Source organism: Pleurodeles waltl, chromosome 8 (genome assembly GCF_031143425.1).
Source record: "Pleurodeles waltl isolate 20211129_DDA chromosome 8, aPleWal1.hap1.20221129, whole genome shotgun sequence".
NCBI lineage: Eukaryota > Metazoa > Chordata > Amphibia > Caudata > Salamandridae > Pleurodeles > Pleurodeles waltl.
Window position 1 is genome coordinate 857,528,304 of NC_090447.1, and position 24,683 is coordinate 857,552,986.

Below are 24,683 nucleotides of genomic sequence, written 5' to 3' on the forward strand. Positions count from 1 at the left end.
ACCCTCCACCAAGACATATCTGCCGTCAAGGTCCAAGTCCACAGATATAGGTTCGAATGGGACCCCAGCCCTCATCCAGATCAGGGCACCCCTCGCAAATGCTGATTACTTGGTGGCAAACAGTTGCCCCCTCCATCTGCGTCTTAGCCTGTCTACCTCCCCAGTGGTGAGATGCGTCTCCTGGAGCAGTGCAATATGTACCCCCCTTCTTTTGAGGTATGCCAGGATCCTGTGCCGCTTAATAGAAGACCCCATCCCCCTGATGTTCCATGTTAGCAACTTGAGAGCCATCACGTGACATAAGTTAGTATGTAGGGGGGGCGGGCACTCCCGCCCGCACCCATCCACACACATCACCCTCCAATGTCCCACACGAACCACTGCACTAGTTAGAGCATACACAGTCACAATCCTGCACATTCTAAAATAAGGAAACCAAAAACCCCAACTCCCGCTGCCCAGGGCAATGCCGCAACAGGCAGTTGTCCAAAAAAAGCAAAGCAAACATATCCTCAACAATGAGTCATGTAGTGTTCTCGCCATCCAACAAGTAGCGGTCGAGAATCAAAGTTGGGGACCATGGCCACCGTGGGCCCATAGATAGGTGTAAGTCCCGAGTGGGGTGCAGGGCTCCTCAATAGAAACTTAGTACAAATCGACCGTTTGGGGTTTCACCTGCGGTGCTGCATCTGAATGATGTGATTCTGAGTCAAGAGAGTGAGAGCGGCGGTCCAACTCATCTCCGCTAATCTCTTCAGCCAAAGCCATCCGCTGCAATGAGGTTGCTGCCTCCAGCGCAGCCTGTCTGTCCAACTCTTTCTGTACAGGTGTCGGTCTTATTCTTGGGCACGATCTATTCTGCTTCCTCCGCGCTCTCCTGCGATCTTGCCAAAGTGCCTGCCCCACTTGAGCACCGTAATTGTCTTTCGCCATGTGTGTCTCCAACCATTCCCAGGCCTCCTCCGGCGTCTGAAGGAACGTGGTGTGTCCCTCCAATATCACCCTGAGCCTGGCTGGGAATAAGAGCGAGTATTTGCTGCCCGCGTCCCTCAAGGCCTTTTTCACTGCTGTATAAGAAGCACGTCTGAACTGCACCTCCGCCGTGAAGTCCGGGATTAGTGTCACCGAGCCATTGTCCACTCGGAAGGGCCCAGCTTCCCTGGCCCGTTGGAGCAGGATATCGCAGTCTCTGTTATGGAGTAATTTGGCCACTACTGTTCGCGGGGTCGTCCCGCCTCAACAGGTTTTGAAGGCACTCGATGAGCCCTCTCCAAGGCAAAAAAGGGGTTGAGGAGATCTGGAGAAACCTCCTGCCGCAGCCATTGCTCAAGGAAGGTCACTGCGTCTGACCCCTCAGCTCCTTCCGGTAGGCCAATTATGCGTACATTGTTCCTCCGATTACGGCTCTCTGCGTCCTCGGCCCGGCGTTCCAGTCGATGAACCCGGTCCATTAACTGCACCACCTTGGCATGGAGCTCCTGTTGCGCTGGAGCTATATCCGTAAGCGTAGCCTCAGCACATCGTACTCTGTCAGCGAGCTTCTGATGGTCCGCTCGCAGCAAGCAGCCCAAGTTCCACTGACACCTGACCTATTTCTCGCTGGAGAGTCGTTTTAGACTCTTCGATGGCGCCCAGGATCTTGTCCAGTGTATCTTGCAAGGAGGGTGGAACCGGTGCAGCCATTTCTGACCGGGTTAGGTCGCCGTCACGGTTTTGCCTTGTGGTTTTCCCTTCGAGCATTGTTTAGTAGACATACGGGCAGGATGCGCACCCCCCTCCCCTCCCCCAGCAGGCGGCAGCGGAAGCAATTCGGATCACTCAGCAGGCCGTCCAGTCGCTCCCTGGGTCAGCACTGCCAGGGAGAGCCTGCTACAGCAGGGGACTGGGCCCCCAGAATAAACCTCACATAGGTTGTCGTCTCTACATCATTCCCACTGGCTCCTAGGTGGCGCTTCTATGAGGGTCCCCCCACCAGGGCGCAGTCACCAAGGGCTCAGCAGTTCAAAGTCTCAGAGGGGCCCTCTGGGCTGAACATCGTCCAACATATTAATGACACAAAATATCTCATCTACCAGGATTAGTCTGACCCTCTCCTGGGCCCAGTCAGGACATGCATCTCTGTCCGTGCTCCGTGGGGCAGCCACCCACCACTATAGGCCCCTCCACACCGTCAGGGATTTTCTGTTGCCCACCTCCGCTTCGCCGCCCCGAGGGTGCTCGTCTTCTGTGCCCGTGTCTTTACACGGCTCACCGTAGCTGTGATCCTGTATAGATGACTCCCCCGGCTCCATTTGTGCTGCCGACCGACAAGGGCCCTGCCACCTTCCCGGGGCCAATCCGGCCCTCAATCGCCCTTTGCCACCGCCGCCGTGTCAGGCCTCTGCGCAGCCGCGCCGATGTTCTAGCATCACACTTTCCGATGCGGCTCGTAGACTCCCTGTTGCTCCGGGGGGGGGGGGCAGCCTCCTTCTGTGCATCGAGGTCGCTCCCCTCCGCTGCGGTGTCCCGCTCCTCAGGCTCCAAGCGCGTACCGCGCCAGACCTGGCCACGCCTCGACTATCGGGGAGCCTCCTCTGTCCTCAGAACCCGCTCTCGGCGATCCCGATGCCCCCACAGGCGTCCCCCTCTGATTCTTCTGGTTTTAAGGGCTTTCCTCCACCCCTCCCGGGGGCGATCAAGCTGGATAAAAACTGGGCCCGGGCAGAGCGAGTTTACTCCGTGTCCGCCATACTTGCCGGTCGGGCCACACCCGATTGAATCAGAGGTGCTTAACATCTCCATTAATGGTTCCAGGCTATTGCTGTCCTCTCTATGCTATATCGGAGCTTCATCTGCATATAGTGCTATGATGTACCATATCACCTCCAGATTTATCCTGCTGTCTGGGCCCTTGGAGTGCTGAAAGCATGTTAGCGATCCATGGCCAAGGCAAATATGAGTAATAAGTGCATCACTTCCAAGATCATCTTGCCTGTGTGTACCCTGGCTGTTTGGTCTGTGTACAGTAGCTATACCCAACGTAGAAATTCTGGGTCCATTCCTAATTTATGCTGTATAACTTTGAGGTAGTGCCAACTGAGGGTGTTAAAGCCTTTAGGAGGCCATCTGAACAGTGTCTCTTGGAAGGACTGCCAGCATTGCTTGCCTCATGTAGGCCAACAGAGTCTCTTACTTCTTGGTAGCTGGTGGTGAAGTTGAGATTTATGCATAGTGTAAAACTCTACCAGGACAAAGATTGCCAGAGTTACAATCCCAGATACAGACGGAGTGAGAGCCATCTGTACTTCCTCCAATGTAATTGGTTTCCCAAGCTCAGTCAGTTCCTCCTGCTCCTGACACTGTGCACAGTTGGAGCTGGTGCTGCTATTGCACCATAAAATAAGTGAAGGGGAGAACTTCCTTCTCCAGGGATACATGAATAACCCGCAATACTAAACCTCAGATACCTGATAAATCTCAATTTACATGTTTATGTTTATGATTGTGATTGTGCCTGCTGGATTTGGATGGCACCCAGTGGGACCCTGGTGGGTTTAAATTTTAGGAGCCACACCAGCAGCCTCCCTGCCCTGTCTCCCTCTGCGTGCTTCTTTATCCGAGACACAGGCTATTTCCTACACTTGGCTGCAGTCTTTCTTTGCTTTCAGACTTCACAATAGGGTCCTTTTGACACCATAAGTTGTCTTCATACAAAAACCTCTTAATGCCACTTTAAATGTATCCCACTCGATAGTCATGTTGGCGACTGTGCCAGAGTTTTCAGTAAGGAGTGGTGCACTGATTCCCCTACAGTGGCAAAAAAAAGCTGGATCCCTCAACTCCTCGGATTGGAGTCACCACACAGGAATTTTCAGACACAGCCTACCCCATGCAAGGGTCATCTTGAAAAGGCTGTGATCCAATAGCATGCTCTCTAAATACTCCATATTTGCCACCCTTGAAACAGCCTCAACTTTACAGTAACCAAGATGAATTCTGCTATGCAATGAGTGTACCCCAGAGAAGAAAAGAATAAGCCAGTAAATGCTCAAGCAAGAAGCCTGGCACTGGTTCAGCTCAAGTTCTTCTTGGAACCTGGATCCCAAAAGAAGCTGACATTTGACGGGAGGTGATGTGGCCTAGCAGCCACAGTTGCCTACAATGAAACATGGGGAACAAGTTTTGAATCCCAGCTTATGTTCAGCATCCTGTGAATCCCTGAAAACCTGTCTATACCGAGAAAATAAAAAGTGTAACGTAGCTTGTGTCTTTTGCTAAGGGCTCTTATGTCTTTGAGCAAGACTTGTGCTATGTACAACTGCTGAACATAAAATGGTTTCTGTCTATCTCCCACACTCAAATCTCATCCACCAAGCATTAAGGAAAAACCATTACCCTTTGATGTCGGAAAGAAATACCCATCTAGTGGCTGAACTGCACGGCATGAAACTGGAAAATCTGAGATAAATCCAGGCTTCACTGCTTGACCAAATTGTGTGATTTTAGGCAAATTCTTTATTTCCCCATTTTGTTCAATATAAAATATGAGAGCACCTTCAGGATGTGTGCTATGCAAAAACCTCACATATTTGATTTAATAACCTATACTGATACTTCAACTAAGATAAAAATCTAGGCCAAGTATTGGATACATATGACAGCTGACTTGCCTCTTAGCTCACTTATAGCGTTGTCTTCAGAGCAGGGCGAGAAATGTTTCTCAGTTAATGTTTAAAAACCTCTTTTAATCAGTGCTTCTCAAGACAGGGTATTGTGCCCTTGCTCTGTTTCATGGAGATTCGGATTCTGGAACCTCTGTGAAACAGAGACGGACAGTTGGAAGAAAAGCTGTGCCTGGGCGGTTATGAGAAACCAGCTTTCCGAATAAAGGAGAAATAAAGATTACCTTCAGCTTATGATTTTGTTTCACTGACAACGAATAGACGACCGAACCCTGCCGTCCACCGCCTGTGTGAGAGCAACTGTTGTCTCTGAAGCTTTTTTCGGAGTTTGTGCTGCCGAGTCTTCCTGAGCCTTCTATGCCATGTTTCGCGCTGTTGTGGAAGGAAGTTTTGTGGTTCTTGGTCAGACAGGTGTTTTGTGGATGCGGAAGCACCCGTCGTTATGTTTGTTTAAGGCACAATATGGAGGAGCCTCCAACCATGGAGTGTGAAGAGAGCACACACAAGCTCAGGCTAACAGGTATATCCTAGCAACTGCATTGGCAAAAAAGACCAGAGCGCTCAATCAACTTCCTGGATTCATAGAGAAGCCATCCAGGAAATATATTAAGGAAATAGCAATTTCTCTGGTTTGGAGCAAATTGTTATAAAAGAAGAAAAAAAAAAGAAAGGAAAAAAGTTTGTCCAAATGACAATTTAAAAATTTAAATATTAATGGACAACTGATATTAATTATAAAGAAGCATCAACTTAATATTGTTTTTCTGTGAAAATATTATTCTATAATTTATTTAGAAAAAATGGAAGGCATATCAGCACCTGTAATGTTTTTGAAGAATCCTGATGAACCCTCAACACCGTGGGAAGACTGGTATAAAGTTTTTGAAGCGTAAATATTGGCAGAGACATATCCTCCAGCTCTAGGAAGTTGGCTTTACTAAAACATTATTTAGGGGCGGAAGGAAGGAGAATTTTGAAACATCTTCCACAAGTTCCGGATATGGAAGATTCTGATGATGAATACAACAAAGCAATAAGAAACTTTCAGAAAATTTTGGAGGGAAAATCAAACGTTGTTGTGGAAAGCTTCAAATTCTTTAAAAGAAAACAACTTCCAGGAGAATCTGTAGAAAGTTATGTAGCCAGTTTGAGATTTCTTGCTGCTACTTGTGATTATACATTTTCTTTTTTAGATTAAATGTTAAGAGATCAACTCTTACTGAATGTGAACAATAAAAAGATACAAAAAAAGATACTTAACATAGAGAACCTGACTTTGACTAAAGCTATAGAGATGGTAAAAAGAGCAGAAAACACTGATGGATTGAAGGAGTTGGGCATGAGAGGAAAAAAATAAATAAACAGTACAACAAGGAAATCGGAGGACCAAGAGAGATGGGATGGTTAAAACCTCTATGTATACAAAAGGAAGAGATAAGGCCAGCTGGATTTGTTTAAAATGGAAAGAAAGGACATGTATCGACAAGTGAAATGTGTCCAGCAATTGGACAAATGTGTCATTAATGCAAAATAAAGGGTCATTTTGCTTGAATGTGTAAGAGCAAATTATATGCAAATAAGAGCAACGTTGTGAAGTGGGTAAATGCAGTAGAGCATATCCCTTAAGATAAGGGTGATTTGCCAGAGGTTATGTTGCAGATAGAGCAAGTAGGAAATGTCTCAGAGGACAGTCCATTTTGTGTGATCAAAGTGGATGGTGAAATCATCAAACTCATGGCAGGTTCAGGTGCAAGATACACGCTTATAGGAAAGGAACAGATGTCCAGGTTTCCCTGTCATATTATTTATCCACTCGATAATAAACTGGTAGCTTATAGGAACAAGCCCATAGAGTTGGTGGGTTACATAAATGCTCAGTTTTAATTTCAGGGAATTAAGGTGTCAGCTAAAGTGTATTTTGCAAAGGATAGTTCAAGTTTATTAGGATGGCCACAACAAAGAGATTTGGCCATTAGCTTAGACCCAAATCCCGAACAAGTATTAAGAGTTAAATCAGTGGTAAATTCAGCTGAGGAGCATTCACTGTCTTCATTTGTTGATGAATTTCCAGAAGTTTTCTCTGATAAGTTAGGTCTACTAAAGGGTTTTATGCACAAGATTATAAAAAAAAAAAAAATACTTGTCCCAAAGTACATAAACCCAAAATGGTTCAGTTGACCATGAGGGAACCACTGCAACGAGTATTGGAAGATTTGTATAGAAAATAAGTTATAGAAGAGATTGAGGCATCGGAATGGTTGGCTCCTGTTGTGATTGCAAAAAAGATAATGGTGATATATGTTTGTTTGTTGATTTAAGGGATTTGAATTCTGCTATTTGAGTTGATAGACACCCGTTACCTAACATAAATGAAATGTTGACTACCATAAAAGGTGCCAAGGTATTTTGAACATTAGATTTGTCTTCTGCATTTCACCAGATATCATTGCACTCTGACTCACGTCATTTGACATCTTTCATTACACTGGAAGGGCCGTATAGATAAAAATATATGCCTTTCGACTAGCAGCCGCTGTTTTCCAACGAGATAGGCACCATTTGTTGAAAGATATAGCACAGGTTATGTACTTCCAGCATGATATTCTGTTTTTTTGTAATAATGTTGTGGAACATGATGAAGCATTACGTAAAGTGTTGTGTATGTTGAAAAAGAACGGATTGACCGTAAGCAAAGGAAAGGGCAAAATTGGTGTGAGTGACATGGAATATCTGGGTCATTGGATTGACAAAAACGGTATCTCCAAAAATAAAATTAGTCGACGCAATTGAGAGAGCCCCTTCACCAGAAAATAAGGATCAGTTGAGATCTTTCTTAGGCTTAGATGAGTATTATTCTAGATTTATCCCCAATTTGGCAGACAAAACGAAAGACTTGAGGGAACTTATGTTGAAAGGGAGAGTGTATGAGTGAGGAGTGTGAATGAGAATACCATCATTATCAACATAGATGCAAGCAATGTGGGTTTTGGAGCTGTGATGTTACAGAAGTATGAGGGAAAATAGGTTATCATAGCGTATAATTCCAGACCTTTAAGGGCAGCAGAAAAGAATTATTCTACTGTTGAAAGGGAAGCGTTAGGTTGTTTTTGCGGTTTTAATTATTTCAGAAAGTTTGTATGGGGAATAGAATTTAGAATTAGAACAGATCATAAACCTTTACTGGGGATATTATCGGCTAGAGGGTATGAGAAAGTATCACCAAGGATTGCTCGATGGGTGATGAGATTGTTAGAATTTAACTACATGATTGAATATGTGCCAGGAAAGAAAAATACTTTGGCAGGTTGTCTATCATGGTTGCCTGCAGGTGAGGAGGTCGAACAGGATGATGATGACATGATTGCGGTAGTCATGAAGATTACTGAGGGGAGAATTCCACATGAAGAATGGAGAAGGAGTGTGGAAAATTATGGTGTGTTATGTGAAGTAATGAAGTACATGGTGGAGGGCTCGCCAGGGTAGGCAAACATTTCCTACCATGTGGGTAGTCAACTGTCGTTGTTGAATGGTGTTTTAGTCAGGGGTAATCAATTGGTAGTACCAGCAGTTCTCAAAAACAAAATTTTAAGCTTGACACATCAAGGACATATTAGGATGAGTGCTACTAAGCAACGTGTTTGTGAGGAATATTAGTGGCCAGGTCTTGACCAAGATGTGTAACATTTTATAATTGATTGTATACCGTGTGCCTGGAGTGGTAAATGGCAAAAATTTGAGAAATATTCCCCAGTAATTTGTGACAAATCTGATGAGCTGTGGAAGAAATTAGGTTTAGACTTTATGGGACCACTGTATACATTGGGCTCTTGTCCTAAATTTGCTAAGGTGGTAGTAGACTATTATTCTCTCTGGCCAGAAGTTAAATTTACAGATTGTATCACAGCAGAAGTGCTGGTAGAATTTTTAAGTGACCTCTGGGAAAGAGAAGGTGTGCCAGAGATTATAGTCACAGACAATGCTGTGCAATTGTTATCAGATACAATGTAGAGATTTCTGGAAACGTTTGATATTGAACATGCTGTGTATTATCCTCAAAGTAATAGCATGGTGGAGAGGTAAAACAGAACACTTAAGGGCGGTTTGCAATTAACCATTGCGAGTGGGATGGACTGGCGTAAAGCTGTGTGTGAATTGCTGTGATCATACTGTACGATTCTACACAGTGTGACTGGAAAATCTCCATTTAAGCTGATGAGAGGTCAAAATCCCAGAACTTGTTGGCTAAGGGAGTAGAAAGGAAAGTCATAATACAGAGAGATAGCCAAGACAACAGTAGTCAAGACAATTGTAAAAAGAATGTAAGTTATAAGGTTGGAGAATGGGGTAAGGGTTTTGAAGGGACATAGAGTCAACAAGTGTATGTCAAAGTTTTCTAAACCTTTGGTGCTAAAAATGGTAATGGTAAATAAGTATTCTTTATTATTAAGTGATGGAAATGTGTGGAATAAGAGTAAAGATGTGAGATTACCAGATTGTATAAAACGGATTTATCAAGGAAAAAGGAACAAGAAATGGTAGACAGAACTTTGTATGAGAAAAGAGGTTTGTGCGTGGAACCCGAGGAGCTAATCTACCTCACAGATTTGAAGATTATGTATTGTATTAGTCAATGTATTATTTTACATTTTTCTGCCTGATTATCATCACTTACATTCATTCATATTGTATTTATTTTTAGGTATTGCAGGTAATGCTCATAATAAGATGTTTATTGTTTATTATATTTTATTGTGTATAGATTGTGAGGAGGGAAGATGTGTTGTGTCCTTGCTCTGTTTCACAGAGATTGGGTTTCTGGAACCCCTCGTGAAACAGTGACGGACAGTTGGAGGAAAAGCTCTGACAAGCGGTTATGAGAAACCAGCTTATCGAACAAAAGGGAAAATAAAGATTATCTTTGGCTTACGATTTTGTTTCACATGGATTTAATTTGATGTAAAAACGTGAAATACATTTGCATGTCAAAGAAATACATTTCTCTTCAAGGCTAGGTACATACAAATAATTTTAAGGCTAGGTTCATACATGTGTTTTTAGATCCAGAGCTGACCCCTGGCTCTACCTGTTAATTTGTTGGCTTGGCCTCCTTTATCTGTTCTAATGAAGGTGTAGTGTACCACTATTTTACAGTGGAGGCTGGTAGCAGGGAGAAGTGGTGGGGCAGCGCGGGGGACAAAAAAAAGAAAAACTTACCTGCCGCCTCGCCATGCTCTTCAGCTCCTGAATCCTGATGCACACAGGCTCCCAGATTCTCCTGCGCGAATCCAGATGCCGCTCTCATGCTGGTATTACCTATCATGAGAGAAGTGGCGGAAATGGGCAGAGCGGGCTGGTTACATGCTCAGTAGGGACTGGGCGCCTCTGCTCTTGAGCCCTGGTGATATATCCAAGCAACAGCCTGGAGATATCCAAGTGTACATGTTGGTTTGGCCATCCAAAGATGACCGGAGAGGTGCTCACTGGCAGTGCCCTGTGCCCACCACTTCTCCTGATGCTGCTGGCCTCGCCCTCAAGACTCTGCAGCAGCTCCTAGAAGTAAAATAAAATGGTAATAAAGCAGTTTTATTAAATGTTATCATTTTATTTTACATTTTGATGTACTGTTTCCAGCAGTGGGGTGATGCTCTTCTGGCATAACAGAGAAGACACCCCTGCTCCTTTACAAGATACATCTAGCACACTGAACCTGCTAACGTCCACATGGTATTAGAGCAAGGGGACAGAAAGTAAATCAAGGTCTGTGTTTGAGTTTTATTATGCTTACCTTATATGCCACGCTCATATGCTAATGCACCAAGATAGGTAGAGCACAGGAAGGGGCAATAGGGGCTAGCCTTGTGCACAGTCTCTGCGCAGGTCCAACAACTGTGCACAGTGGAATATATAAACGTGGAAGCTACATGTAGTACATAGTTGAAAAAAGTACACTGCAAAAGGTTGGTTAAAAGGCAAGTTACTGTTGCCCTTTCTCATAAGACATTAACATTTGTTAGGAGAAACTTAAGAAATGTATTGAAAAATAAAATACTACTTGATCCCAGATTGCATTGCTCTTGTTGAAGTTGTGCATCTCTTCCTCTTTCCTACTAACAGAGTTATTCCAAATAAAAATCTGCATTTCTGATAGTGATATCAGGTTCTGCACAATATAATTGTTGAATGAACAAATGGTCTTATTTCTTGTGCCAGTCCTTTTCAAATATTATTTGTTCTTCACCATTTCTACACAAATGGAACTTGATAACATGGCAGTTGTTCCACTGCAAATAAAAAAAATAAGTCTAATTTAAACAGTCTGGGCGATTTGCAAAGGATAACTAACACATGTGAGTAATTTGCCTCTGTAAGTTAATTTTAAACTGCTGAGTAACTTTACTAATTAGGCTATTCCTAAACTTCGAGTGCAAATTTACTCAAAGTTTTAAAAGTACACATCTGCGCACTTTGAAAAAGGTTTTGGAACCAAATTTAGGAATGTAAGTTACCACTTGCAAAAAGGAAACAGTAGTAAGTTCAGCACCACACGTGGTCAACCATTGGTACTGCAACACCCTCCCATAGAAAATATATAAGGTACGGATTTAAAATTAAATCTCATAAAGACTAATGTTAAATTGTTTAAAAATATTAACAAAATTGAATGTTAAAAACAATCTAAACGTAAAACATGATTTAATTAGAATATATTTTACCTTTTTTGAATCAATAAATTAACATAACATTATTTTTTATTAAAATGTATTTGAATTAATAGAAAGGAATTTAATTATCACTTTTCATAATCCATAATACAATTTTTTACTTAAGGTGGGAATTTATTTTTAAATTTAAACTTCAGACAAATTGAATTAAATTAATAAAAAATTTAATTCAGCATGAAGTTAACAGTGCTTTACGATTTATATATTTTGTTCTACATTTACAAAAAATATATAAAATTAGCTTATATTCATATTTAACAATAGTATTTTTACTAATGTTTTATAAAGTTTAATTAACCGTTTACATTTCCCCTATGTTTTATATTAGGGAGATCCTTACTCTGGAGTCTCCCTATGGCAAAATAAAGGGAAAAGTAGAAATGTATACATTTTTATGTTAAATATCAATGGAAATTAATTTTATATATTTATTTTAAATGTAGGGCAAGATACAAATGTTACAGCACTGTTAATTATGAAATAAATCTTTAATTTAAAAATACTAAATTAAATTAAACTTATTTTTCTAAGGATTAAATTAAAAAAATAAATTCCAGCCTAAACTAAAAAAAATGCCTTAGTTATTTACAGTGGTGAATTCAACTAATTAAAAGTAAATGCATTATATTTTAGTAAAAGTTAATGTTCATTTATAAATTTAAAAACGTTTATTGAAATATTCTATAACTAAGCAGCAATTTATGTTTAGGTATTTTTAACATTAATTATATAATTCATATATTTATTTATGTTTTTAAATATTTTAAATATAATTTAACAATATTTCCTATGGGGTTTTATTTTGAGTCCTACCACCATTATTTTCTATTGGAGGGGTTTGCAATGCCAGTGGTGGACCATGATTGGTGCTGGACTTGCTATAAGCTGGAGTCATTTACTACTGTTTGGGTTTCTTTTTCGGCTGTAGTAACTCTGAAAGTGCTGTTTATGATTCACAATGGGCATACTATTTTTTGTGGGTGGGTGCATTTCCTGCTCTAAACCACTCTCCGGGCCTCCCTAAACCTCTCTTTTGCCCTCTTTCAACCCTTCCTATTTAGTAGGCAGTTTACCCCTTTTTTCAGCTGTTCTCTTTGGCCCTGCCCACATTTGCTACTAAGTAGTAACCGTATATGTGTGGGGATCTCCCCATAGAAAAGATTGGAGAGGTGGAGATTTACACTCAAAGGTTGGTGAATATCATTTTATTGTACTTTAGTAGTGCTGTTGTATTACTACTAAACTTAATACAAATTGCAGATGGTGAAAACATCTGTGTTTTTCTAAATGATTTATATTCAAGTGTAGTCCATGCTGGTGTAGTTTGACTGGTGGTTGATGTTTGCACCCAATTGATTGTAAAGAGCTTACTGTATAATTTCTATATTCAGACTAATGTGTGTTTACATATTATTGTTTGTGACTATCTTCCCTGTATTCTGTGGCTTTTTTCAGGTAATTCCCAAGTTTATTTCTTTATTACATCGTGACAAAAAATGGTAAGTACCAATACCATTTTGTAAGATTGATTGTGCATTAGTAGCTGCTAGAAGCACAGCTTAGTACTGTACTGTGACCTTCACCCCAGAGGGCTTCAGCATGAAATTTGTTGAGAACTTCTGTGTCTGTTTCTGGTGAAAGAGAAAAATATGTAAAAATAAATAAATAACAGGAGTGCTTCCACTGGTTCACATTTTGATGTTTTGCAAAGGCAATGCTCAAGTGGTTTGAAAGTCCCATATAATCTAGAAAAGTTGCCCAACTGCCATAAAATACCCTTTTTATTTGTGACAGTTAGTTGGTTCAGCTACTATCAAGGTAAGCAGTTAAGGGATGTAAATACCCTTCACAGTTGACATGCTTTTAATTTCATAAAATTAAGATTTGTGTGATCACTAAAGGGAGGGGCTATCTATAGTATAGATTATGCAACAGCTCTGTTTCTGTAATTTTGCAACACCCATTGCTCTTTCCTTTTTAGGTCAGTGTTTTCCATACTTGTAGGGTGAGCTCACTAAGGTTCAGCTGCTGGATGGGGGAGGGTTATGGCGTAAACATGTGGATTTTGAGTCCCATAGCAATGTATTATGCTGTCTGTCACCAGGAGGCGTTGTTAATTACAGGCCCTTATTGTTGGATCTGGTAAGAGGCAGCATTCATTGTTCAGTTCTTTGGTGGAGAGATAGAGCCTGAAATTGTACTCCCTTATTTGTTTTATGCATGTGTTCAGCAGCTGCACTCAATTATAAGGACCAAAAGTTATTTTTCATCATAAGACTTTGAGCATAGGACAGACAGGGAGAAAGAAAAAGTAAGATAGCAAGACAGTAGCAAAGGAAGAAACCAGGGGTGAAAAAGAACCAAGAGTGAGTCAGCAACAGTAATTGTAGGTTTAAGTTGATGGAAGAAAGACTTAAGGTGAACTCAAGAGTAGGTATCGATGGTACTGGATAAACCCAGGATCTGACAGCGCTGGCAGTGGACTTCTACGAAAAGCTTTGCAAACTTCCACTTTCCTTTATTTATAAATTAAGCTCTGGCTGAGATATTCTAATATTTAATTTTCAGTCTAACTGTGTAGCTTTGCAGTCCCATGGGAATTTAGAAATTCTGTCTGAGGACAATTTCAAAGCCAGTCCTCCAGCTTTCTTAAGGGAAAAGCGTTAATCACAGCCTTTAGAGTTGACATTGACAAAAACAGAATATTGCATTTCCAAACCTTCCCTTATTGGAGAGATGAAACTACCTGTACTCCACATCTGCAAATACTTAGTTCTTATGATTAGGTCAACAACTGATCTTGAATTTAGGCTGAGATTTCACGGATATATTATATTTACTTGTAAAGCATGCACATCACCCGAATATGTATCATGGTGCTCTGAGAAAGGTGGGTGCTATCCTGGCTGAGTCCTATTGAAAAAAGTAAGTTTTCAATTTATTCCAGAATTTTAGGAATGAGCTGGCAGCTCTAATGTGAAGGGGAAGCTTGTCCAGACTTTAGGAGCTAGTAGGTACAAGAAGGCTATGCACCAGCTCTAGTTCTTTGCAGTACATGGGATGGGGCAAGCAGATGGTCCCCAATCAATTGTGTTTAGTGGGGAAGTGAAAAGCTGATGTGGTTGTTCAGGTAGGTGGGACTTAGGTTATGAAATGCCTTGTATGTGTGAATGAGTAGCTTGAACTGGGCACTCTTGTGGATGCGGAGCCAGTGGAGGTCTTTGAGATGAGTGGATATTTAGGTGCGGGTGGGAGGTTGATTGTCAGTCTGGCCACTGTGTTCTGGGTGATCTGGAGCCTCTTTGTGAGTTTAGAGGACATTTTGATGTCTAGTGTGTTCCCAAAGTCTAGCTTGCTGGTGTTTTGGGTATGGGTGATAGTTGGACGAGTCTTAAAAGGAAGTCCTCTGACGATATTCCTAAGGATCTTTAGTGTGCAGAACAAGGAGGAGGTGACCAGGTTGACATAGTTGGACATCGTTATTTGGTTGTCAAACACAATGCCCAGGTTTCTTGCTTAGCTGCATGGAGTGAGTGTTGGTCCTAGTTCAAGTGGTCACTAGGTCGAAGATCAGACTGGTGTCCCTTCCAAAGAGTACAGCCTCTGTCTACCCAAATAGAGCATGAAGGATTTGGGTTTCATCCCGAGAGCAACTTTTTTTTGCTTGTGTGTTGGTGGTGTCCTTGGAGAGGGAGCGGACAAGTTGTGTGTCGTCGGTGTATGAGATGATGCTGAGACCATGGGTTCTGATGATTTTTGTCAGTGGGGACATGTAGATATTGAAGACGGTCGGGCTAAGGGAAGATCCCTGGAGGATGCCACAAATCAGATTGGAGGGTTTTGAGGTGTAGGGGGTTAGGCTAACCTGTCTGCAGCCTGTGAGCAAGGGTCTGGTCCATTTTAAGAGTTATTCCATGAATCCCTATCTTGTGGAAGCATTGGATTCGAATTGGGTGGGAGACAGAGTTGAAAGCTTCTGAGAGGTCACGGAGGATGAGGGCCACAGTGTTACCCTTGTCCATGAAAAGCTGGATGTTGTTGATGGTGGTAATGAGGTTAGTCTCACTGGTGCTATTAGGACTGAATCCGGATTGGAATGGGTCCAAGAGGTGATTGTCTTGTTGATGAGTTTCTCCAAGACTTTCGCCTGGTAGTGTAGCAAGGAGATGGATCTTTTGTTTGCTGGTGAAGCTGGATCTGCTGTGTGTTTTTCAGTAGTGGCAGGGTGGAGGTGTGCTTCCAGGCACAAGGGAAGGTAGTAGTTATGAGTGGGTCATAGAGGATCAGGGTAAGGGCAGAACAGATGTGCTTGAGATCTTTAAAGTAGGCAAAGTGCAGGCAGGAGTCCAAGGGAAGGTCATGAGTGGATGGATCCCATGGTTGCATGGTTTCTGTGGGGATGGTGATGGGCGGCCAACAGATCAGGGCAGTTTCTGTGTTGCCATTGTGATGAGGAGGGTTGCAAGAGTGGAGGGGTCTGGCTGGGGAGCAAAGGACTCGTAGATTTTGCTTAACTTGTTGCGGAAGTAAAGAGCGGGCAGGAAGCAGAGCCCCTGAGAGGGGTTGACAGCTGCTTCCTGGAATATTGAATTCCAGTTTTGTTGGGTGGTTTTGGGTGGAGCAGGTCGTTGGTGGTGCTTTAGGTGTATGTCAAATCCAATGAGGGAGCAGTTGTTCCAAGTGATGGGGATGGGCTTGTACACTGTGATGTTGGTAAAAATAAGGTCTGAGAGATGGCCAGCGGTGTCTTAGATGAAAGAAAGAAAGCAAAAGCCTTATCTAACTGCCATTTAAAATCAGTGTCCTCACACAAAATGATGCCCCCATTTAAAGCTTTTTATTGGGACCCTGATGTTCAGTTTAGGCCCATAGCCTTGCACAAATAGAAAGGAATAGGAATCTTTAGGGTCCCGTCTGTATATGGGGCACCTGGTTCTCCATCGTCTGAAGGAACTTGTGTTGTACTGCAGATTGGGGTAGGTTACTGTTACTCAATAAGAGTTTTTCTGATTTACAACACATTAACACAGTGGTAGGTCGTTTTTAGAAATTGGTTTACAATACCATATTGTATCGTAATATAGGTAAGATGCATTAGGTCTACACATGCCTTTCTTACCAACTCTCAGATTAATTTGTGTTGTTATGCCATTTATATTTCTTTGCGTACATTAGCAGCAAGGGATCTTTTAAGATTTAAAATAGCCTGTCTCCAACAGTTAACAGGTAATTTTAAGGTGCATTAGTTAATGTGTATAGACTTGGAAACACTGCCAGGCCAAACTATTTGCTGCAATTAAGGAATAATTTGTGATACATAAGTGAAACATTTTCCCCTGCAAGAAGACTGTAGAACCATAGTGCAAGCCTTCGTCCACACCTGCCTAAATGGAGACAATTCTGTGATAAATGGCATCTCAGGGACCAATTTTGCTTCTTTGAAAGGCATCCTGCATGTGCAGCGCACAGCTCTTCAAGGAACTAAGGAAACCTGAAGCCAAACTCTTGCACTCAAGGATCTACACTGGTTGCCCATGCAAGTCAAGCTTATGTTTAAAATCAGCTGCATCACTTACAAGACACTACTTAATGACCCCTGTCTACCTAGCTAAGAAACTAGCAATATCTGGAGGTCAGCACCAGATGATGGACTCCAATATCGCCAGGTCAGAGACTAGGCACTGCAGTTTGGAGAAAACCCCAAAACAAAACCATCCCTCCGAGTCTTCGCTCCCAGGTTGTGGAACAACATACAGATCTCCTTACATAGGGCCTAATTATGAGTTTGGCGGTCTGACCACCCAAACTCCAATGCAGCAGTTGGGAGGCGGCTGTGAAGCCAACGGCCTCGCCACCGTCATAGTACGATGTTTCCACCGGGCTGACCGGCGGAAACAGTGCAACGGCATTGACCTCGTCTCTCAGAGAGAGCCGAGGCCAATGCCGTCGCACACGGCACCATTGAAATGCGCACTGGTGGGGCCTGCAACGCTCACCACATGGTCATGGGCAGTGCAGGGGCCCCACATGGCCCCAACTCTGCCTTTCCACCAGCCTTATCATGGCAGGGCCAACCCCCGCCCCCCCCCCCCCCCCTCTCTCTCACCAGGAAAAGGCTGGCGGAAAGGAAAGTCATGACTGTCACTGCCGCCAACCTGTCTGGATCTCTGATCCTGGCAGTGACAGCGGTCTCCTGATGGTCCGACTGTCTGGATTATATTCTGACGGTTGGACCAGCAGGGGTGCCCCGGTCAGACCGCCACAGTGGGTACGGCGGTCCTAAGGACCACTGTGATGGTTATCAGGCCCATAGTTTCCTTCAGGAGTTGTTCCCCATTGACATTTCTTTTCAATTAGCATGATCAAAATGCTTTAAAGCATATTTTTATTGTACTTTTTAAATTGTGTCTTGGGTCATTGTTTGGTCTATTTTTTCTTTGGATATTTGTCCTCTGTAGAGCAGTTCAGCATAATAAGTATTATAAATCAAGTAACTTAACTTTACCTCTACATTTTTTTATTTTTCAACAAAAATGAGGAAGAATGCACAGGATCATAGTTACGCCGCACTTTATTGAATTTCCACTCACCAGTTACCACAAGCGTTTTTCAGGTGGTAATGCTATATTTTTGCAGTGATATGATGTAGCTTTATTGTGCAACGAATGCAGCAAAACCATATCACACTCTGCATTTGAGAGCTAAACTCAAGGTGTACAGGTCTCAAAGTAAGCTCCTTAGTGTGTTATTTTGCAGGGGATGGAAACAATGGAAATATGACAAGTACAATGAAACCTTTTACTTCTTACATATTGTTAATGAATATAGACTAAATATGGCCAGGCATTTTGAAGGATTTAAAAGTAATAAAGAAGGAATTATGGTAAATTGCAAACGTATTCTCTTAGTTTAATTTATGTATTAACTTGGGCCTTTAAAGTTGTTCCCACTACTAGTGACTATTGTTAATTGGACCAAAATGTATATATTTTTCTCCTAGTTTAAGAAATAAGACCGAAAGGAGACCTTTTGAGTGTATTAACATTATTCTATTTGGCTTGTGATTCTAGAGGAAATTTGTTTTTTTTTTGTCAATGCACTGTTTTCCAAACGAAGGTCCTACTCCATCTAGCATGAAAGCTGACAAGTTATGGCAAAGGTCATGACATTTCATATGTGTTTATCATGTGTCTGTTATATGTCAAATAACGAGCGACCATCGCTCTATGTAGATCAAGTTTGTGTAAATAAACTAATAGTGTGGTATTTTAATTGACCTGCTTTAATCTTCCAATGCCCATTTTTTTCATCTAGCTGTATTCATGGCTCTGGACTACAAATTAGAAATTTTCTGTATGCCACAGATGTTGTGGAAGCATTCTTTGCAGTTCTAAAAGATGGAAAGCCCGGGGAAATATACAATATTGGAACAGATTTTGAGATCTCCGTTCGACAAATTGCAAAAGAGCTAATAAGACTGGTAAGTATGCTAGTAAAAGTGTTAGTCTTTATCTTTTTTTTTTTTCAAGCATAAATATTGTACTTTTGTAATCTTTGAGAAAATTGAGCACCACTAACAAACACTTTCTGCAGGAGCCATGTAAAATCCAAACTGTAAATTGAAATCAGTAACATCATAGAAACCGAGCAGGGGCTAGACACCTTGAATGGAACAAGTGCCGGCAGTGACTTTTGAGGAAAGTGCGACTGTAAGTCCACTCTTCTTTAGAGCACTAGAGTGTGAAACATGCAAAGCCAGATGACCCGCAAAGGGCAAATACTAAACAGGCTGAAAAATTAAGACAACACCTAAAAATGCAGGAGAAACTAATCCACTCTAATAGCGTCAAACCCGTTTTTTAAATCCTTTCAGAGGGACCAAAAACACAAAAGTGCTCAGTGCAGGAATATTCCTTTGGGAAATTCCCTCTGTTTCAACAAGATCAAAATAGCTTCCGCAAGCTGAAAGGCAGAGCCCCCTGGATGTATTCACCGTCAGGGCGGGAACTAGCTGATGGCTCTTTCCACTAAAGTTTAGTGGGCAAGAAACCTCTTAAGAAAACTGATGTCTTTTGTGAAGAGATTAAAGCTGAAACAAGAGTGGGCTTCCTCTCAGTTTCAATTGTAGAGTTCCTTGTTGGAAGCGGAGCTAGCCTACAGAGAAACCATTTCTACCTCCCCCCCCCCCCCCCTATTGATTGATATGAAGGATACAGTTTTTAAGGCTCTTATAAACACTACAAATAAATAACAAAATTACCACAAACAATATATGCCTTGTAACCAAAGGGACTTGGGGTAAGCACTATTGAGCCATTGCATGGTTTTAGGTGTCACTCACATATTGGGTAACCCAAAAGGGAACTTAATGGCTTAAGCGTCAGTCAGTGAAATATGTAGGTTTATCTGTTACTGGCAGCTGACCGTGGTTAAGCTGTTAAATGATTTTGCTTGGGAAGTAAATGTTTTTATTTATGTGTTGTGGGCGAAGGTGCCCACTTGTCTCCTTCAGCAATTGTTATTTTGTTGAAGGGCAGGTAAGTACACTACTGACTGATGTGAGGATCATGGAAAAATACTTATGCTGTGGGCATTTATTTGGTCCAGCAAGTAACCCCCTCAAATTGTGAGAAAACTCTTTTCATGTAAGACTGGTACCATGTAGCCAGTGCAAGAGCTGCTTGCCACCAGCCAAGCAGCACAACCCAGAGTGCCACAACACAGTGAGTGTTCCAGCAGAGCCTGGCACAACTCAACCAGAATGTGCCCTCGAGAAAGGAGAAGTGGCAAATGTAGTCAACAGTTAGCTGGCAAAGGACAGGCGTATGTGGCTGAGCAGCAGAACCCCCAAGCTTATCATAGTAAGACCCTGGTTGCTGCATACTGTAAATCGACACTCAGTACTATGAATAATACTGTGGTAGTGGCGTAGACGCACACAAAGTTAGTCTTGTGCCCTGAATGTTATTGTCTCTTTTTTTGGTGCATTGGAGTGCATGCTTATCACTAATCACAGAGTTTCTGTAGAAGGCCAAGTAGCCTTGCAGACAGCCATGGTTCCCCTCTTATTTTGCTAGTTTTGTTCTATGTTGCCCAACTTATCTACACTTCTGTATTTCAGGACTAGAGAGGTTGCTGAACCCCTTTACGCGCTCCTCAGTGTGAATTTAAATTGTCTTAAAATTGGCTTATTACTACTAGGGGCCAGTACAAAATAGGCTGCCACAACAATAGCAGCAAACAACACTCAAGATGCAGTTTCTCTTCCTCAAACTCTCCAGGGTTTAGTTTTTTTAACCCTCAGGTTCCTGGGGCAAGCTGGTCTCGTCCTCGGCCACAGTTGCCGTGTGCAGAGGACGAGACCAGCTCATCCTGCACCCGGCCCACGGGGGAAGCACTAGCGCTCCCCCGTGGGCCCCCCACCGGGGAAGCACTAGCGCTCCCCCCGTGGGCCCCCCACCCACACACCCCTATCAGGGATGGCATCAGTGTGCAATCGCGCGCTGACCTCATGAGAGGTCGCCTCCCATCGCACTGGCGGCTCAGCTTCCAGCTTGATCGGAGGATAAATGCAAAGCATTTCTCTTCCGATTGGGGGTGGGGGCAGGCAGAATCATGAAAAGAAAGGAAAGGCCTTTCCTTTCCTTTTTCGTCTCTTTGGCCATTTTTGCATCCCGATCGTGAAGCGATCAGGCTGCAGAAATGCCCACTAGACACAAGGAGTTTATTTTTTAAAATATATTTACATATAAGGCCTGTTCTGCAGCTCCCCCCTCCCCTTTCAGGGCAGATCGGCCTAGTGTAATTGCAGAAACCACCAGACGCCAGGGATTATTTTTATTTATATATTTCTTTACAGGAGGTGAGCGACCCCTTAGGCAAGAGTCGATTCCCTGGGGGGCAAATTTATTTTAGGCCATTTCTGTCCCGAGCTGTCCAGGAGGGGGTGGGGTGGGGGTGGGGGGGTTATCCGAAACCGCTTAGGCAACAGGGATTTGTGTGTTTGTGTTGTGTGTGTTGTTTGGGGGGCAGCCCATTGGGCAAAGGTTGCTTCCTATGGGGGCACATTACAGTTGGCCATGTCTGCCCCCATTGGCAGATCAGCTTATTTTTGGAAGGCCCATCTGCCCCCAAGGGGGGGCAGAAAGCCCAGCAGAGACCAGGGAAGATTTTTTTTTTTTTAAAAAGAGGGTGGGGGTATGGCCATACCCCCACTTCAAATAAATGGGAACAAAGTTGTTCTGCCCACCGGTGAGCAGATGGGGCAGTTACCCCCGATCCACTCCCCGGGGGGCAGAAAGGCTATTAGATGTCAACAAATTAAAAAAAAAATAGTAGGGTGGTGGCTTTGTCGCATCTATACAGATATAAAAATTCTGACCCACTTGTCTGCCTAAAAACGTTTTTTTCCAAACTGCCACTTTGGACCCGCTTTGGTTCCCCCTCAATTTCGACATGTTTTTGGCTCTTCTCTGTCACAGTCACTTGGCCCACGTACCCAAGTGAGGTATCATTTTTATCGGGAGACTGATGGGAAGGTTGGGAGGTAGGAAATTTGTGCTGGTGCGGTGATCCCACGCAGAAATGTGGGAAAAATTTGATTTTGTTTTAAGCTAAATTTGAGGTTTGCTGAGGATTTAGGATAAGAAAACACTGGGGGATCCACCAAGTCACACCTCCCTGGACTCCCTCAGGTGTCTAGTTTTCATAAATGTTCCCCCCCGCCCCCACACAAAAACAGGTAGTTTTGTATTTGATAATTTTGATGTGTCCATGTAGTGTTTTGGGGCACTTCCTGTCGCGGGCAGTAGGCCTACCCACACAAGTGAGGTACCATTGTTATCGGGAGATCTGGGGGAAGGCTGGGTAGTTTGCGGCTTCCCTCAGATTCCGGTACTTTGCAGGACCGAAATCTGAGGAAAAAGTGTTTGTTTTGCCAAATTTTGAGGTTTGCTAAGGATTCTGGGTAACAGAACGGGGTGAGAGCACCACAAGTCACCCCATCCTGGATTCCCTTAGGTGTCTAGTTTTGACAAATGCGCAGGTTTGGTGGGTTTCCCTAGGTGCCGCCTGAGCTAGAGGCCAAAATCCACAGTTAGACACTTTCCAAAAAAACATGTCAGATTACACTGTAAAAATGTGATGTGTCCATGTTGCATTTCATGTCGCGCGGGCATTAGGCCTACCCACACAGGTGAGGTACCATTTTTATTGGGAGACTTAGGGGGAACACAGAATAGCAGAACAAGTGTTATTGCCCCTTGTCTTTCTCTACATTTTTTTCATTCCAAATGTGAGACAGTGTATAAAAAAAATTGAAAAAAAAAAAGAAAAAAAAAAAAAGATGTCTATTTGAGAAGTATCCTGTAATTCACATAAGGAATGGGGACCCCGGAATTCAGAGATGTACAAATAACCACTGCTTCTCAACACCTTATCTTGTGCCCATTTTGGTAATACAAAGGTTTCCTTGGTGCCTATTTTTTACTCTTTATATTTCACCAAATGAATAGCTGTAGACCAAGTATACAGTGAAAACTCATTACAAGGTGCAGCTCCTTTATTGGCTCTGGGTACCATGGGTTCATGATAAACCTACAAGCCCTGTATATCCCCACAACCAGAAGAGTCCAGCAGGTGTAACAGTAAATTGTTTTTGAAAATCTGACATCACAGGAAAAAGTTACAGAGTAAAACGTGTAGGAAAATAGCTGTTTTTTCACCTCAATTTCAATATTTTTTATTCCAGCTGTTATTTTCTGTAGAAAAACCTTGTAGTATCGACACAAATCACACTTTGCTTTATTCAGAATTTGGTCTACTTTTTAGAAATGTTTAGCTGTCCGGGATCCAGCATTGGTTTCACACCCATTTCTGTCACTAACTGGAAGGAGGCTAAAAGCACAACAAATAGTAAAAGTGGGGTATGTCCCAGTAAAATGCCCACATTGTGTTGAAATATTTTGGTTTTCTTATTCAAGTCTGCCTGTTCCAGAAAGCTGGAAAGATGGTAATTTTAAACACAAGCTTTCTCCTGCACCCCTTTTCCCCCATTTAAAAAAAAAAAAGGTGTATTTTGCATAATTTCTTGGTCTCCTTCGGGGAACCCACAAACTCTGGGTACCTCTACAATCACTAGGATGTTGTAAAAAAAAAAAGAAAAAAGGACACAAATTTGATGTGGGTAGCTTATGTGGACGTAAGTGCAAACTGCCCCAAATAGCCAAAAAAAGGCCTGGCACCTGAGGGAGGAAAGGCCTGGCAGTGAAGGGGTTACAACAGTTTTGGTGTCAAGATTTTTTTTTTTGTACACAATTGTTTTGATGTAAAGCGTTTTTATTGATGCAGTTTTCTTTGTGGATGCATAGAAAGTGAACACACTGATTACAAAACAGAAAGGGGACATTTAATCACCCAAAGAACTGAAAATGGCAACATGTTTCACAGTATTTGAGAAACAGTCGTTTTTTCAAGAAATAAGTATACAGTCCACACAAATTCTTAAGTAACAAGACAGTCCCACAGTCATTGCTAAAGAATAAAATAACAAAAGGCAACCAGTAAGTTAAGCGCGTAGCAAAAGGTCTAAAAAAAGTTAGAAAAGGGTAAACAAAAGAAATAAAACAGATTTTTTTTGTATACATTTTTATTGGCATTTGTCATACTCTTGGACACAGATTTACAACACCTGACTCACTGTAAAATAAATAAAATTCAAAAAGACAGAGAACCCTCCCCCTCACTCCACTGCTCCACACTAGCAATAGCAAAGGACAAGCGGCCCTACTTAAGTAACGTCATCCAGAGCAATTGAGAACGCATAAATTATTATTTCAAACGCTCTTAGTCTCTCCGTCTCCCGCCTCCTTCCAACCCCACCCAACTCTGTCCCGCCTGACCCCAGCCAGACCAACAATCGTACCTAAGTACTTGTACCATACCAACGCTTGCTAGTTTGACCTTCACACAAGCCTCACATCCAATGCTTATGCAATTCAGCAAGCATTGCTGCCCATGCCTACATTTCATCTGCTAACTTACTGTCCCTGGGAGTTTTCCGCATGTGCCTTTCTTCCTCCACAACCCACCCTGCTGTATCTCTGAGCCAGTCATTCAGCAGTGGTGGGCCCAGGAAGATCCACTGGAGTGTTGTCCTATGTTTTGCAAACACCAGTTCCAGTATTATGAATTTCTAACTAAGCTGCTTCTTCTTGTGTACTGGGACCAGACCAAGTTTGTACTGTCCTTTGTGACAGTCCAACTTGTGGCCCCATTCAGCATAGTAATCGCTGTGTGCCAG

The 24,683-nt window shown here is 42.6% G+C and overlaps 1 protein-coding gene across 1 annotated transcript in view; it reads left to right on the top strand.

Moving 5' to 3' along the window:
• Positions 1-24,683, top strand: part of TGDS (TDP-glucose 4,6-dehydratase) — a 377,842-nt gene that overhangs the window by 250,159 nt on the left and 103,000 nt on the right. The window contains exons 8-9 of the mRNA XM_069205136.1: positions 12,839-12,882; positions 18,698-18,863. Of these exons, the coding sequence (XP_069061237.1) occupies positions 12,839-12,882; positions 18,698-18,863 (210 nt within the window). The remainder of the gene's footprint in view (positions 1-12,838; positions 12,883-18,697; positions 18,864-24,683) is intronic.